Source organism: Apus apus, chromosome 14, assembly GCF_020740795.1.
Source record: "Apus apus isolate bApuApu2 chromosome 14, bApuApu2.pri.cur, whole genome shotgun sequence".
Taxonomy (NCBI): domain Eukaryota; kingdom Metazoa; phylum Chordata; class Aves; order Apodiformes; family Apodidae; genus Apus; species Apus apus.
The window spans coordinates 10,679,329-10,695,852 of record NC_067295.1 but is presented as its reverse complement, the minus strand read 5'-3'; the positions used below and the strand labels follow the sequence as shown (position 1 = coordinate 10,695,852).

General features: G+C 39.9%; 1 protein-coding gene across 4 annotated transcripts in view; it reads right to left on the bottom strand.

The window, feature by feature from the left end:
• TXNDC11 (thioredoxin domain containing 11) overlaps positions 1-16,275 on the bottom strand; it is a 37,169-nt gene extending 20,894 nt beyond the window's left edge. For 3 of the 4 annotated variants that reach the window (XR_007890914.1, XR_007890915.1, XM_051632574.1), the window contains exons 1-8: positions 16,066-16,275; positions 12,038-12,112; positions 11,534-11,750; positions 11,151-11,248; positions 9,093-9,222; positions 3,464-3,557; positions 2,306-2,418; positions 963-1,163 (exon numbers count right to left, since the gene is read on the bottom strand). Coding sequence is in view for 2 of the 4 variants with exons in the window: in XM_051632574.1 (XP_051488534.1) it covers positions 963-1,163; positions 2,306-2,418; positions 3,464-3,557; positions 9,093-9,222; positions 11,151-11,248; positions 11,534-11,750; positions 12,038-12,112; positions 16,066-16,211 (1,074 nt within the window). In the remaining 2 variants the exon portion in view is untranslated. The remainder of the gene's footprint in view (positions 1-962; positions 1,164-2,305; positions 2,419-3,463; positions 3,558-9,092; positions 9,223-11,150; positions 11,249-11,533; positions 11,751-12,037; positions 12,113-16,065) is intronic. The other variant, XM_051632575.1, reaches the window with a different exon arrangement.
• Between the last annotated feature and the right edge of the window lie 249 nt (positions 16,276-16,524).

Genomic DNA, 16,524 nt, shown 5'->3' with positions numbered 1-16,524 from the left:
TTTCCACAAAGACTTCCTCCACCCTATCCTGCAGCAGTCTAGCTTTTCCTGTGTCTATTTCTAGTTTGGCTAAATACTGTATTGTAAGTTATTTTCATTTTTTTCCTCACTGCTTTGGACAGTGCAATATTAATTATGCCTCCCTGTGGAAACCACATAATCCATGTATATAAGCCAGCATTCCTACCAAAACTTAGCCCTGCTTTTCACCTTCCACAGATGCTTGTTTCTTGTTCCACACTGTCCTCAGTGTTATGTGACCACCACTGTGACGTGAGCTCTGTGATATGCTAAACGGGACAATGGGTTCCAGCTGAAAAATACCCCAGGGGAAAAATGTTTTTCAGCCAAATTAGTTTCCCTTTCTCCTTAACTGCACAGCTACAAAAATTACTGTCCTAAGCAGTTAAAAAATGGAAATCATGGCAGAGGAAGATATAACTGGCAGGCAACTAAGGAATGCACAGGATATAAAAATCCCATTATTTCTGGGTAGCTTTTCAATGGGGCTATATTTCTAACAACACTGTCTGGTTTATTAAAAGGTCCACTCTTCCTTGCATCATCACCTCTGGGAAGACAGAGGAGAGGAATAGAATGGGGTGAACAAAACAACTCCTGCAATACTCAGTACATCCTTGCCCTTTCATTTGAGCTGTCTGTCAGCTGTAGAGAAGAACAAAGACCTGCATCTCTCACACAGCACTCAGAGAAAGAAGGGAGTCCAGGAAAAGAATCAGGTTCTTGCTCTAAGCAACTGCTGGCATGGGACAAAAGTGTACTGTGTGGGATGCAAACAAGTGTAAGGGAGTTGTGGTAATGGCTTAAGAAAACGTGTTTTTAGACAAAACTGAATACTTGGAACAATGAAATAAAATATCTGTCACAGTTAAGCTCAGAATACTGACTAGAGTTCTCAAGCTCTAAAACTCTTGAAGTAAAAAAATAATTATTTCACTTACTTCATCTAAAAGAGGATGAATTTCGGCTAAAGGATTGTAAGGTATAAATATGAGGAGTGCTGGTCCTTTCTTCAGCTCATTGTTTAGAAGAAGGCTTTTTCCACCATGTGGTCTCAGCCAGCGTATGAGCATCTCTCGATTTTCCAGAGCCCACTTGCAAATGTTCTCAGCAGTATAGTTCATGATGTCATTTGGATAGATCTTGAAGGGGGAAAAAAATAGTTTGTTGTCCTCACTTGATTTAGTAATGAATGCAGTTCTCAAATATAGCATGCTTTGTTACTGTAGTGCCTAAAATTATCTTTCTAAATTTAATGAAACTATTCAGCAATTCATACACCCTTTCCCTTTGGGTAATCTTTCCAAACGCTCATCAGATCAAAGGAACACACACAATCTTTCAGGCAAAAAGTATTCTACCAGGGAAGTGCCTCTTTCTTTCACTACATCTTTATAGTCTTTATTTTTCTCACTTGTATGAATTTTCTTTGTAAGTGAAAGAGCTCAGTCTCTTAAGTTGATACCCTGACATACTTGGATTTACAGCATATTAGAAAACATTTCCCACTACTTGTTCACCATAATAACTCATTTTAAATTACTCTTTTAAGACCCCAACATAAGACTGAATGCAGTCTGGTAATTCTTATTAGTGAGTATGGGAAAAAATGCATACTAAAAAGCTCTCGCAGCTTCTAGGGTCATTTTAGTAAGTTAAGGCAAGTTTATTGTAAATAATTTTCCTTAGTCTCAACTGAATAAAATACATATTACAATACTTATCTTCACAGGATTTACACTCTTGATAGCAATGTCAACAGGTAAGGTCCCTATGCCAAATAGTAAATCTGAAATTTAGTATTTTCAGTCTTAAGTCTTCCAAAAACAAGGAACAGATTTTGTGGAGAGGCAGTAGGAATACTGAAAACTTGTATTTGAGTTCAAATTGAGTTGACATTATACTGGTTACAAATACTGTGCAAATTAATTTAATTGAAAATTTAGAATAACTCGTAATCAGTTTGTACATATCCTCATTCAAGTAAGCCTTCTAATTCTGACCCACTCAAAGAGGCAGAAACTTTAGGAAAAAGCATTTGTGTAGTAATTTCTGAGGTGCTTGGGGTTTTTTTGGGTTTTGTTTTAATAGAGACGATCAGCTTGAGTTTTAGCTACTGTTTAAAACAGCTGCTGACTGGTAGGAGGAAAATATATATTACTGTACAAAAATATTTTTCTAAAATATCCTGTTATCCTAAAGCTCCATGAAACACTTACTCATTGTCTACTACGACAGAGCTTCAAGCTCCATGTCCTGCCTCAGAGTCAAACACAATACTCACAAGAGATGTGTTGACATGTCTGTGCAAATAGACGCTGCCTGACTGCACCAGTGAGATCTCCTCTGCAATACGTTTATCTGTGATCACTCCAAAGCGAATTGTTCCAAGGTAATCTGAAAGGACAAATGTTCAGTTCTTAAATACAATTATACACACCAAAATTATCCCCTGAAAGCCTTAGAAAAACACCTTCAAACCAAAACGCAGAACACAGCAGCAAAAAGGCATAGAAATCCTACTGAATAGCAACTGCCAATATTGGTGACTAAGTGAGACAGAAGACATGACAAGAGCAGGCAAATGTGCTCCTCTTCTGTGGCAATGTACAGGGAATGTTAACCTGAATTGTCCCATTCCTTGATTTGCTTATTAACTATAGAATCTGGTATCACAGATGCACCTTGCCATGTGTTGTGGCATCTCAAAAGCCAAGATGAGAAACACTTAAAAGGAAAAGGTATGAACGTTAACTGTTTAGATAAGGTACATTTACAGTAAACATATATTACTTAAATGTGTATTATAGTATTTCTATATTTATAAATCTGTACACACAAGGATAGAGTGCTTCTCATCTTTACGTCGCAAAGAACTATCCCAACATATCAGTGGGGAAATCAAATTATAGGAGAACAGCTTCTATTGTATAGCAAGTCAGTAAAAATCAGAATAATGGTATCCATTTCCTCCATTTGCTGTCAGGGAGAAATATAAAAAAAATGTACTAATCTTATTAAAGTTCTACCCAGAATTTCTGACCCCTCCCCCCAAAAAAAGTATTGCATATTTAAGGTTTGCATATTTAAACACAAGAGGTTTTGCATTTTAGATTATTAATGAAAAATATCAGGGGCAGAAAGCCAGTCTCTTCATTCTGCCTTGTACCAGCTCAGTAACTCCATTCAGGAAAGCCCTTTCTTGAATTCCATTACCAAGTACTGACAAAACCAAGTTCATCCTAATGCCTCTGAACTGGACATTTCGAACATTACACAAGATAAACACTCTTGGATTCAACTTGCAGACGCTCTCATAATTAAACTGACATCAAAAAACACTCAAAAGGGATTAAGTCCCAACCTACTAAATATTGGAAAAAACTACTGAAGCCCATAACTCATTCACAGATACCTTAATTAATGAAAATGAAGCTTTTACCTTTCTTTAATGAATGTAATGCTGAAGTGAAGAACGTTAAATAACCAGGTGGTTGAGGTGAAGCATTGAACTCAAAATATCCTAGAACTCCAGGCTGAAATAATAAAAATTAGAGTTCACTGAGCTATTTTCAAGTATAAATATATGGGGCACAGCAATTGCCTACAGTAAAACACAAAAGATTTTAAAACAACAACGTTTACTGAAGAACAGTCAATTTACGCTGCAAGAAAACTTTAATATTTAATGGTTTAATGGAAATAAGTTTTAAAGTTGTCATTCAAAAGTATGTATGAGAAAGGGCTTTTATGGCTGTAGATGCACAAACTTCAAACCACACATTTCCTATGTTAGCTATTACTAAAACAAATTAATATTTGCTTTGCAACTATTTCATGAGTCAGTTCCAGCAAGACCATAAGAACCATAAGCATCACGACGACTTTTTTTAGAACTGGAATGGCAAATGTGATTTTTTCATAGTATATACAACTTAAACAGTAACACTTTAATTGTTCACTAGGTTGCACATATTTAGCAACTACACATGAATTCACACATTTTGTGTGTGAATACTCAAACTGCTATGCCAACTTAGCATCCCATCATTAAGCTATCAGTCATTGTAAATTATTTCAGTAGATCCTGCAAAATCCATGAGACACTAGCAGCAAAAAAATAACAACAGAGCCCCATATCCTACCTGCATGTCCATAGAGTTCTTCAAATCACCAAACAGAAAAGTGAAAACTTAAAAGGCTCATCCCTAAAAAGGCCTATTGACTTTGCCAGGTATGAAGCCTGAATGGCTTCACATTAAATTCTAGAAAAGCATCTGGGAGAAGCTGACTTCTCTTGTACTTTAAAGTAAGTTTTGGGTTTAAATTCTACAAAATATAATCCACAAAAAATTATTATTAATTACAGTTTCTAATGCATCCCTCAGATTGGCTTAACAGGCCTTTAGAACAGAGTAAGTGATGGAATTTGGTTGGTTTATGTTATTTGTTTCCCAATCCCACCAGTACATACAGAAAGAGCATCTGTTACAGAAAGCAAGAGCATTCTAGGGATTGCTATGGAACAAAAGATTCCAGACTCACTGATCACCTATTTGTGTGGCAAATGTATTCTCACATAAGTATCTTCATTTGGTATTCTGGAGGCTGCCATCTTTTTTTGTTAAGTTTTACATATAACATTTTGATTTATTTTTAATCATATACATATATTTTACCTGTTACTGTCATTAGTGATATGAACTCAAGTTATTCAAACCTGCCATATGAACTGAGCTAATTCAGTATGAATCACTGATCTCAGGATGTTCACCAATCACAGCATTGCCCATTCCAACCAATGATCTGCTCTTTTTAGGCAGGAATTACCTTTTGTGAATGAATGTTAAAAAAGGACCCTTGTTCATAAAGATTCCTCATCGAGTATGAGATACAAGCACTTAGTGAAATTTCTGCAATAGCAATTGTCACGAAAGAAAGAAAAATATAAATAAAAGAGAAAAATATAGCAAAAGAATACCACTCATACTTCTTTTATGAACAACAAAAAGGTTAGTAATTAGTGTTCAATTTTTTCTCCTAGTTCCAAAACAATCCCTTATAAAAAACTTAACATATTAAAGTGAACCAAAATAAAGAGACAGATGATAAAAATTTTAGTTTCACATTTTCTAGGACCATTTGTGAATACCATTACTGTACAAAGTGAACTTATGGCACCAAATAGTAAATTAAGTAAGAGTCTAAAGTGGCAGTAAAATGTGTCAAGAAGCCAGAAATCAGATCTAGGAATATTTATAAAGTTACTAAAAAAGGTGATGTTCTGACACGGCCAGTTCTGCTGTACACTAACAGCAGCTTGAGACTTCCAAGTTGTGAAGAATGTTTCCATCAGATATTTTTGGAAAGTTTTTTTACAATATGGAAAAAAAAAAAAGCGCAGGGATAAATATATACTAATAATCTGGTTAATTAATGTCCTTTAAATGATCATCCCAGAAGAGTTAAAATTTCTTTCCTGTTACAGGCCGCAATCTATGCATGCGCTGAAAGTGTCGAAAATGCTGTATTTCTTCTCAAGTAACATGCAAGTTTTCCTGTTCTTCTGTCAGAATGAAGAGATTCACTTTCTACTACCAACTACTCTGCTCATTTTAACAAAACTGAACACTTCCAAGTGCTGGCAACCCACAAAGAATCTTGCTCCATACAGCTGAGATTCAAGTCTTACAGAGGTATCTCCATGTAAATAAAGAGGTTCCTAGTTTTGAACATGAGTGTGACAAGGAGATTGATGGCAGCAACTCCCACTTCCCTGCACGTAAGAACCTCCAAACAATCGGTAACTGGTGTAGCAACAGCCACCTGCATCCAGTTTATGTGGGCATCTACGTACAAGCTGTTACTGATGATCAGCTGCTTCCAGCCAACCATCTGTGTAGAGTTACAGTTAACTATCTTCAGATAGGCAGGCAGTTGGAATGATCCATTGAACAAGATATGACTTGTTGCTATGTAAAGTGGAAAGACAAAATATTGGCATGTGACAGAAAAAAGCTGACATGATGTCAAGATACACACCACCTACCTCCCAGAGGTCAACTCCTCCCTCACCTCTCCCAAAGCCAGAAAATTATGAGCTCCCTGGGCTCGTTTAATTTTCTTAAGTGAATGAAGCTTTTTGTCTAACTAGAGATGCTGCATGTTTTCTTCCTGTGTGCCTCAGAGGGATGAGGCCATTCCTAGTTGCTAGGTTAGTCAGATCCAAGAATGAGACATGCCAGTTTGTATTAAAATTAAACTGTTACATCTCTGCAGTCAAGACACCAAAAGAAGTCTGGCCATAGGTACTTACAGGTACCTGGAGTTACAGTAGGAACTGCAGATCTTTCTCCTGATGTAACTTAAAACTTCCTATACATTCCAAGTTTTTAACTGCTTTCCAAACACAATTTTTTCCCTTGCTCTCAAAAATTAAATGCTAATTCTTACCCAGTTCCAGTGTTGTATCACTATCATTCCACAACCACAAAAAAACAGTATCAGAAAATCAGCTTTTGGGGCTTCGGACGGAATCTTTTTCATGGGTGCGAGCGCCCTCTTGTGAGAGCAACACCGCATCTCACGATAGTCACGATTCGGACTGTGTGTCGGTGTGGAACCGACACACCACCATGAACTAACACAACCTGCTCAACAACACATTTACCTGGGTTATGTTCATCACTATTTCTTAGAAATAAAAACATGCTAATTAATATTTTAGTACAAGACAAAATACCACTAGATTTCCGTATCTCATGGTGTGGCTCAACTTAGAAAAATGCTTTCAATGTTTATCTTGATACCTTCACAGTACTTGTTAGTTCTGGCATGCTAACACGTTCAATGATTTAGGTAGTCAGAACTGAGCGTGGGCAGAGCTCCTGCTTTTCTTGCCAGATGCTTTTTCTGTCAAAAGTTGCCGTCTGGAACTGGAACACGACATTAAAGCACCAAAAGCTTCACAGATTAGATGGAAAAGGACAACTATGGGCTTGAAGTCCTAGCTATCAGTAAACCAACAGGCAAAACCAAAATGCCCTTGAAACAAGAGTGCAGTAGTGCTTTTAAGTGTGAAAACACCCGCTGAGCCAAACTTCAGTGTGACACGATGCCCTGCAAGTCTACTCATCTACTAATAACTCCAGGTCACACACAGTGCTATCTTTGGACAGAGAAACAGAAGGACGAGAACCAAAAGTGAGTGACAGGCAGCTGTTTTGCCACCTACTGCTTCCTTAACATGCAAGACCTTAATACCAAGGTAAAATGAAACAGCCGAGGAACTGAATGGGCACAGCCACAAAGGTTCTTTTCAACTGAAATTTTCAAGGCAAAAGTAAATACCCATAATGTAAGTTTGCAGAACCCATGCCCTAGCAGGACACAGCACTGAAAATTATGTGCTGATAATGACAATTTTTTCAGGAAGAATTCTGAGTTTCAAATGAATTAGCTTTCCAATTAAGATGTCAAAAAAACCTGATCAAGCAGCACACAGTGGTCAAAATGCCCAGTTATCAATCCTTTACAGTCTTTTCTCCCTTCTGCTAAAAATGAACATTTTTAATATATAAAAGATCAAAAGTCAAAGGACAGTAGCCAAGGCTCTCAAGGTAGCAACTGGTTTGTGCAATGCATGCACTTCCTGTAACCTACTCTACTCAAACTATTTCATTTAAACACAGGAGTCACCTCCTGGATTCTATCTCCTTGTACAAAAGGTGTAAAGCTCTTCAACTTGCACAGAAAGGATTAGAAAATGCTTATATTTCTAACTGTTTTAAAAGATGAATCAACACATTCATTTCTGGTTTAAAATTAACTTCTCCTCTGTGCCTGACTAGGTTTCCCTCTCTATTCATCTTTCTAGACAATTCTCTATTCCTTAGGTCTTCTCTGTGTATCTCAGGTCCTGATCACTCAGCATTTGCCTTTCCTCACCTGGACTAGCACTAGGCCAATGCCCTATCCTGTGAATGGACCTTACTGCACAAGTTGGCTCTTCTTTTTGTACCCCCTTTCCCCCTCTTGCTCCACTTTATGGAGGCAAGACACTGAGTACCTAGTGCCACGGTTTGGGAAACAACCTGAGCCTTCAATAACTGCAGGGCAACATGACAGATTAGACTCTATTCTCAGTAAATTTCAGAAAAAGAACCAATACTGAACATATACAGAGAATGGGCATTTGGAGCCTCAGAATTCAAAATACAGGAAGAGGGAACGTTTGAACATAAAAATACTTGTTCAATTGCTAAGCAGTATTAAAAAACATGTGCTAACTCAAAGAGGAACTCTGCTTCACTGGAAACACTGGGAAGCCCCTCGCATGTTCTGGCTGCTACTGCAAAAACAATCTGTTGATCAGGTTTTCCATTCTGTTCCAATAGCCTGGGGGTTAGTAAGATGATGGTATCTCTCCATTGTGCACTACAGAAATGAACAGTTACAAAGGGATTATAAATGGCTCTATTGTAAGAGCATTTTGTCTAATTGAAAGTTATTAATCCACTAGTACTTCTGCCAATCCTGGTACCTCGGAACACAATAGACCTAAAATTACTGAAGCACAATGTATCAGTGGATTAAAATAATGAAGTTACAGCATATAAAGTGGTTAGGAGCCATTATTTCAACTGGTTTCACATTTGTTTTTATTTAACACTTATCTTCTTAGAGAGGTTTAACATTCCTTTAAAAATTAAAGCAATTATTAGATATTTTTCAAATACTTTCCCATCTAGATTGCAAGATTTTTGCAAAAGGATTTCCCCCTTCTTTCTTGGGCATATGTAACTTTTTGGTGGCGTAACAACTTTGATTGTTGTCTCTAAGTACTAAAGTCCTGAAAACTAAGACCATCACTAAATCGTAAGAGTCACTATACGGGAACAAACATCATGGATTTGTCATTTAATATTTTTATAATTTTAAGAAATTTACAGGGCACTGATTTCAGGACTCTGGAAATAAACTAGTACTTTGGAGCAGATCAATTTTAATTGTGAAACAAGTCAAACTCTTTCTGAATCACAGTGGTAAAGCTATAGAAGAGAGACAAGTACCTCATAATTTGAGAGGAAATCTAGTAATTTTGATCGAGACGAGATGTAGAGTAGTGGTGTCATCACCCGGCGAACAAACTTTTCAATATAAACAGCACTCATAGGGCCTTTGTATTCAATTGGTCCAAAACTAGTACCAAAAAAAATAATAGAACATTAAGACTTAAAATAACAATAGAGAGAGTCCCTCCTCAGGGTGGCAGAGATAGGAGTTACACAGACAGCATGCTCAGCCTCTAGGGAATTGCTCACTGTGTTAATTAACAGTGGCTTCTGTAACTGAGAGGATCTGTGTTACCAGACTTGCAGTACAGAGCAGAAATTGCACTGGCTCTAATGCAGTGTCTGTGGGTGGTAGGTGCAGTCTGCTGGTGGGGATGAAGGGAGGGAGATCACTTCTGAGTCTCATTAAAGAAGTCAGCAAAAAGCAGGTATGAATTATATGACCATATATATTTCTGGTTTGTCTGGAGTAAACAGGTGTGACTTAAAAAAATCAAGTGAAAATACTGACTTTTTTATATCTGTATTTTTTAAATATTTTGAAAGTTCAAACAGTATCAATCTGAAAAGGTGCATTATTTTTACATTTGCTTTTATAAGTAGCACTGAATACAGTGGGGACAAATCCAGTCACGCTGCTGATATATCAACAGGTTCAGTGAGCCTCCCCCAGCCATCTGATAAAACAGCTCACAACACAGTCAGGACTGCTGAAACAGAAGGTGGGCCAGGCCTTGTGGCTACCATTTCCAGACCTTCTCCTTCAATATGAAACCCTGCATCTGGTTTATTATCATTAGGTTGGACAAAGCATCACACTGAAAAATGAAATTAAACACAAAAAGCATGGCGAATTAGTCAATTCCCACTGAAGAATTATGTGATGCATTTTTTTAATGTAGTTTATATATCCAGACACTCTGAAAAACATCAAACTCACACTGAGATACCTATATTCAGATGCTTTGAAATGGTCTTCTAGAGCCCACTAGATTTTTCTACCTACTACACAGTTGTTTTTTATAAACCTCTGTCTCAACAGCAAGATGCACTGCTCATGTCCCGTGCCCAGCAGCAGCAGCATTCCAGCTGCAGTATCTCTGGCATTAGGGCTGCACTGCCCTCTAGGGTATCAACAATTTACATTTTATCTTGTTGCAACTGTTTAAAGTCACAGATAATACCCAAGTGTATCCATTTAAAGTGTTGTAATTTCAAGATTAAGTAAGTTTAAGACAGTGTACATCCAAGTGGGATTGTTGTTTTTTTTTTCTTTCAGTTTGAATTATGGCAGTACCATCTGTGTCAGTTCCAAGTTCAGGTGACAAAGATCAGGATTGTTCCTCATCAATACATAAATCTCCCCCAAAAAACAAAATCAGCCTCTGAAATGGAAGAGAGCTGCAGTTCAAGACGAGAGTACACAAGTAAAATGAAAGTGATACACTACACACCATCCAGCTCTATCATACCCAGCATTAGGAAATGTGTTTCCTTACCTTCTGCTCCATACAAAGAGGGAAAAAACAAAAGGATAATACATACAAATACTAACAAATAAAAGTGACATTAAATAAAATTTTATACAATGATATCTCAACATTTGGAGCACAGAAAAGTGAGTGTAAAGTTCAAATTTATTATAAAGTCTTCAGTACACAGTGCCATTTAAATATGCACGTAAATTCCACTAACTTCAATAGCCCTTAAGTACACAGTCCATTGCTGTCACAAACTGGGACCAGCTGATATAATCTACAGAGCAAGCAGGCAGCTGAAATTAATATATAATTCTGAATCCTTTACTTTTCACTGGGGGCAGAACTGTCAGGAGATGCACAGGCAAAAGAAAATTTCCTAAGGGATGAGCAACTGTGCAGCATGTCATTTAACTGACATGTACAGCCTTTCCTAAGTAGGCATTCAGGATGAGCTTTGCCCAGAATCTCCTCTATAACTAGGTACTAAACATAAATATGACATTTCCAAAATTTTACACAACATTTCCGTTTCCCAAAACAATAAAAACCCCAGATTGTATGTATGAAATCTTACCTCCTATGGTATAGGTGTATCACAGGAAAATAGAAGAAATGCTTCTGCTTCCTGCATTTCCCTTGGTTCCACCAGCAATTTACAGCCACAAACAGCACCTGCAAAGCAGGTAAAAATTCACAACTAACAAAGTACACTACTGTGACCTTTCCCATTCACGAGCAGAAATAACAGATAAATGAGCAGGAATTGCAGGTTTTCTCAATTTATTCTAACACTCAGTATATGTTAAATTAAAATTAAGGCAACTGGCTGAGTTACCCTAAAATTTGAGCATACAAATCCTACTGGTTACTTCCCATGGAACGACAGAAATTAGCATCAGCTTGAAAATCAAAAAGCTATTAGGTCATGTTTAAGATTTACATCTTCTCTGGAGTTACCTGGTCTGACAATCTGCCGGCCACATGTTCTATTTCTTCTCTTGCTGCAATGGACTGGCCACACCATGGTGCATAGAAGAAATACAGCACAATTTCTGAATCCTGACGGAGGTGATCTGCATAGTCTAATTGTCCCCGAAAAAGATCAATCACTGGAGATCTTGTGGAGAAAAAATTCACTGGAAGCTTCGCTGGCATTGTTACATCTTTTGCTCGGCTGCAGGAAGGAAATGAAGAGTGGTTATTGACACCACACTGCAGTATTTAAAAAAATGTGCCCAAAGCCCTAATTTTTAATCTTATCAAAGGTCATGCAATGAAAAAACTTTTGAAATTGATGCAAATGACTACAACTTACGTTATCTGAGTTAGTTTCATGAAATACCATAAAAATCTAAAGATCACCCTTCTCAAGCTTTAGAAAGTCAGGCTGTGATACCATGCATGTTTACGGGTATGTTAGCTCACACTCTTATTGCTGGTTGCTATAAAGCATGAAATTACCACGAAGACTGATTTCTTTGGATTTCTTCCCTGGCCTCATCCTCTTTTAATACTTGTACTTTAGGTAACAGCACCCTGATAAGAAAAGAGACACTGGTCATAAAGTTTTGTGATGTTTATATAAACAGAGACTTCCACCCTGCCTTATGTTTTGTTTTAAAGTATTCTGAACTTATTTTATATTCTATTAGGAAAAATACGTAAATGTGTGTTAAGTTTATTTTACTGATTAAAGCAGACTGCAAACTTTTCAGGGCAGATTTCCTCTTCAGTTTAAGAACAATATCAACAAAAGGAGAGACTAAATTTAGAGAGATTATTACAGATCACAATTCTTAAGGGAAATTAGTTTGACTTGGAATATCAAGAAGGTAAATCAAACACCCTGCCAATCATTTTCTACCCAATCAGCAATTAAACAATCCAGAACTTGGCATTTCCAAGGCATTTACAAGTTCTTACGGTATAAATTGCCTTAAATGCAACTGAATGATTGTATTATCTTTTTTGTATTATCTTAATTGTAAAACTTTCCACTAGCTTTATTTACTCTAGAGCAAGTCAGATTAAAACCTGGACCACACCACTGCCATACTCAGTTTTGCCATGGTTCCTTACATGACAGGAACTTTTAGAAGACTGTGCATTCCTTTCCCTTGCATCAGAATAAAAAGCTAATATAAAGTGGTTTTACCTGATATTTGATCCTTCTCAGGTCACAATTTTATTAATTGTGATTAAATTATTGAGCCCTGAACACTGCCTAACACTGAGCAATCTCCTTACAACATCACCACATTTTCAAACTTTACAATCATTCTGGTTTGTAAGAACCACCTTTGTTTTTACAATACAGACCCACAAAAGCCACAGCTCTTCTCTCATTTCCAGGTTAAGCATATAGTTAAAGCTCAACATTCAAGAATCACTGCCAGCATATTCTGTAAGCTATGGAAATTCTTAATTCATATGTAAGAGACAATATTTGCTTCAAAACCCATAATTTTTTTTCATGTTAACTTGCCCTTCATGTTTACAATTCATTAATTCTACTACTCACAAAATTATGTTTTCACACAGATGTCCAAAAATCTAGCTCCTTCTGTGGATTTCTACCTTTGTTCCTTCCCTTCTTTCCCCACCTGTAACCCAGTACCTCCTTCCCCAGCCCTTAGGTTCTTAAGTCACCTCACAACGAACACCTCTGATTCCCTCCCACTCCTGCACCCCACACTTACCCAAACTGCCAGCTTCTTCCCATGATTTCTAACTGCCAGCTGGACAGGACACAACACTGATGTGTTACAGCTCTAACTCACAGGTCAGCACACACAGGCTGATTAGCTGCTGAAATCAAGGCATCTAAGTGTTGATCGCACACTAACACACACTTTTTCTGAGATGTTAACTAGAACTCCTCTTTAACTAGTTTAATGAAAATGGACAACTTAAACATGTGTAAAACCTCTGCTCCCTCTAATGAATTAAACTGAAGGTGAAGTTACAGTAACTGAGCAGATGGATACAGAAAACAACAGCATAAGCCTTAAAAACATCAATTGGCTCCAAACTGCAAGAAAGTATAAAGCAAATTAATGGAAGTCCCATGACATGGATCATTTAGAAACTATATGGCTACTTTCAAATATGAAAAAACTACAGTAATTATGAAAAAACAACAAATAATAAATAAATAAATCCACAGCTACCAGCTCCTCAAGCCCATTTGCTCACTAGTGTCTCCCTCTGCAACACCAAATGCTTGAGTATTTTTACATAACACACAGGTTTACAAAGAGAATAGTGCTCTGAATCCCCCAAAACTATACAAGTATAAATATGACAAATTATTATACAAACCTAATAATCACATATGGTTTACTAAAACACTGATTGCATAATTTACCTGCCTATAAAAACTAAAAACTCATTTCAGCAGAATAATCTGGTAATACAGGACAGCACAAGCAAGTGTCTGTAGGATCAGCCCCTCTGACTGCAAGCTCCTTAGAGTGGGTTGTCTCAGAAGACATTAGCATAGGGCCAGCACTAATTCAGGTTCTAAACCACAGGCTTTCCATTATAACATTCTAGGTCAGGCTTCATCTGGCTACTCCTTGAGCCACTATAAGCCTTCAATACCTCAAACCCCACTAACGTATTGCCTTGTAGTAAAGGGATTTTTCCTTTCCAAACTTTTTATACACTGGTATTAACTGTACTCCAGTGCTGAGGCCTGCCTGCAATCTGTACTGATTTGTGGTGAGAAATTATGTGCTGTAGTCATAAACACGTGCAATTAGCTATCCTCCAAACAGCATGGGCAATTTTCACATTGAATTTTTCTGTTTATCTCAGCAATAGAACAAGGAATATTTTTCTGATGTTAGTTTGCTACTTAAGTACAGTGTGAAAAGCCAAATGCCTTTAATCAAACTTCCTGTACAGAGTACAAGGTGGCAAGAAGCACATTCCAAGCACATTCCATTTGTGAGCTTTCAAACACAGACAATAACATGAAAAGAACATGCAGGTTTTAAATAAAGGAAAGCAGGAAGAAAACAGAAGCATAAAAAAAAACATTTTTTTTTTTTTTTTAGTAAAGGACAGATAAAACGGAAGGTGATTAAGTTCAGAAACCCTTCACCATATACTCTGACAAATGGCAAGAGCTTTCCAATCTAAATTATCCAGCCACTGTGAGACAGAGACTACTGGAACAGAGGCACTGCTGCTCACAGAGCAACCCACTCCTATCCTTAAAATCCACCTCAATTCATGTAACACATCCTCTCTATGGACAGGTAAGAAAAGAAGGCCTCAGTATTTTTCAGAAGCATTATCTGTGGTCAATCAAGTTTTCCAGTAATAAAACTCTGTCAGATTCTGCAGAATAGGGAAGCAATCAGATCCTTCTAGCCTTCTCCCTTTTCCAAAATTAAACACCAAAGGCTGTAGATATTCTTAAATTAATACAGTATGACAGTCACCTTGACCTAAAACCCATCCAGAACATTAAGATCCCATTTTAGGCTCTAGAAACAAGCTGCCCAGCTGCAGCACATTCACATGCCTACCACCCATCACTCAACTCTCCCAGCACTTCCAGCTGCAAACACTGTCTGGTTCCACGTACACAAGGCTCTCTGCAAGCAGGAACCAAAGAACTTTTGCAATAAAGTTCCAGCTCCCAAGAGGAGTCCCAACAGACTGGGGGGGAAAAACCCCAGAAAGCACCTGTCTGCAGCAGGTGCAGGCAATGGGGGGTGTTCACACCAGCACATGAACCAGAAGAGACCCGTTTCCCCTCACTTTGTACCCCCAGGCTGACACAGCCAGCGGAGCACACCGAGGAAAGGCTTTCAGCCCTGTGCTCCCCTCAGTCCTTCTGTGGCAACCTGAGGCATGAATTACTCTCTCCAGATGAGGAAAAACAGCTTTCTCAGCACAGCGTCTGTCCCTCAGGAGTGCATGTATCTGCGCACCTACTATCACACCCCAACACGACCTGATGAAGACGTATGTCTTAAAATTACCGTCGCTTCTTCCTCATCCATGAATTAAGGCGGGGAGGGGAGACTCTTCCTCTGCCCTGCCAGCCCCGGGGCGGGTCACCGGGCCCCGCGTGCCCCCCCGGCACACGGCTGAGCGGCCAAGGGGCTCCCCCGCCACAGCCACGGGGAACGCTCGTCGTGGGGCCCGGGAGGAAGGTGTGTGACCTACCCAGCGGCAGCTGCTCCTCACGAGACGCGGCGCCTCACGGAGCCCCCGCCACAGAGCGCGGCTAGAGCGGGCAAAAGCGGCCGCGCCCCGGCAGGAGCGCCGGCCCGGCCCGGGCAGCCCCGGCAGGAGCGCCGGCCCGGGCAGCCCCGGCGCACCCGCAGGCCCCGAGGCGGCTCTGCCCCAGGCCGCCGGGGCACACGGGGCCCGGCCGAGAAGCCGCCGCTCTTGGCGGAGACGCTCTGCGCGAAGAGACCCTCGGCCGAGCCCCGCGTGCCCCCGGTCCGCCTGGACCCCCCCGCCATTACCTGCAGGTGACTTTGAGGGCGACGAGGAAGGCGCAGCCCAGCAGGATGGCCGCGCCGCACAGCAGCTCCGGCCGCCGCGCCATCCGCGCCGCGCGAGGCCGCAGCCGAGAGGCAACCGCGGGGCCGGAGCCGCCGCATAACGACATCACCCCGGCCGGGCGGGGAGGGCCGCGGCCACCGGCCGCTCCCGCTCGCACACGTCGCCCCACAGCCGCCTGCCAGCCCCCCCGGCGGGCGGGGCGCTCCCGCCGCCGCCGAACCCGCCGCCGCCACGTCGCGCCGCCCGAGCAGGCGCACAGGGCCGGGCCCGGCCGGGCGGAACCCGCGGGAAGGGGGCGGGAAACGTGTCAGGAATTAATTTGTTCGCCCCCTGCGATCTGAGCAGGACGTCGTGAAGATCCCCTTCCTTCGCCCAGATCAGTGCAATGCCCCAGTGGCTCCCCCGTTTCTGCCAGGACC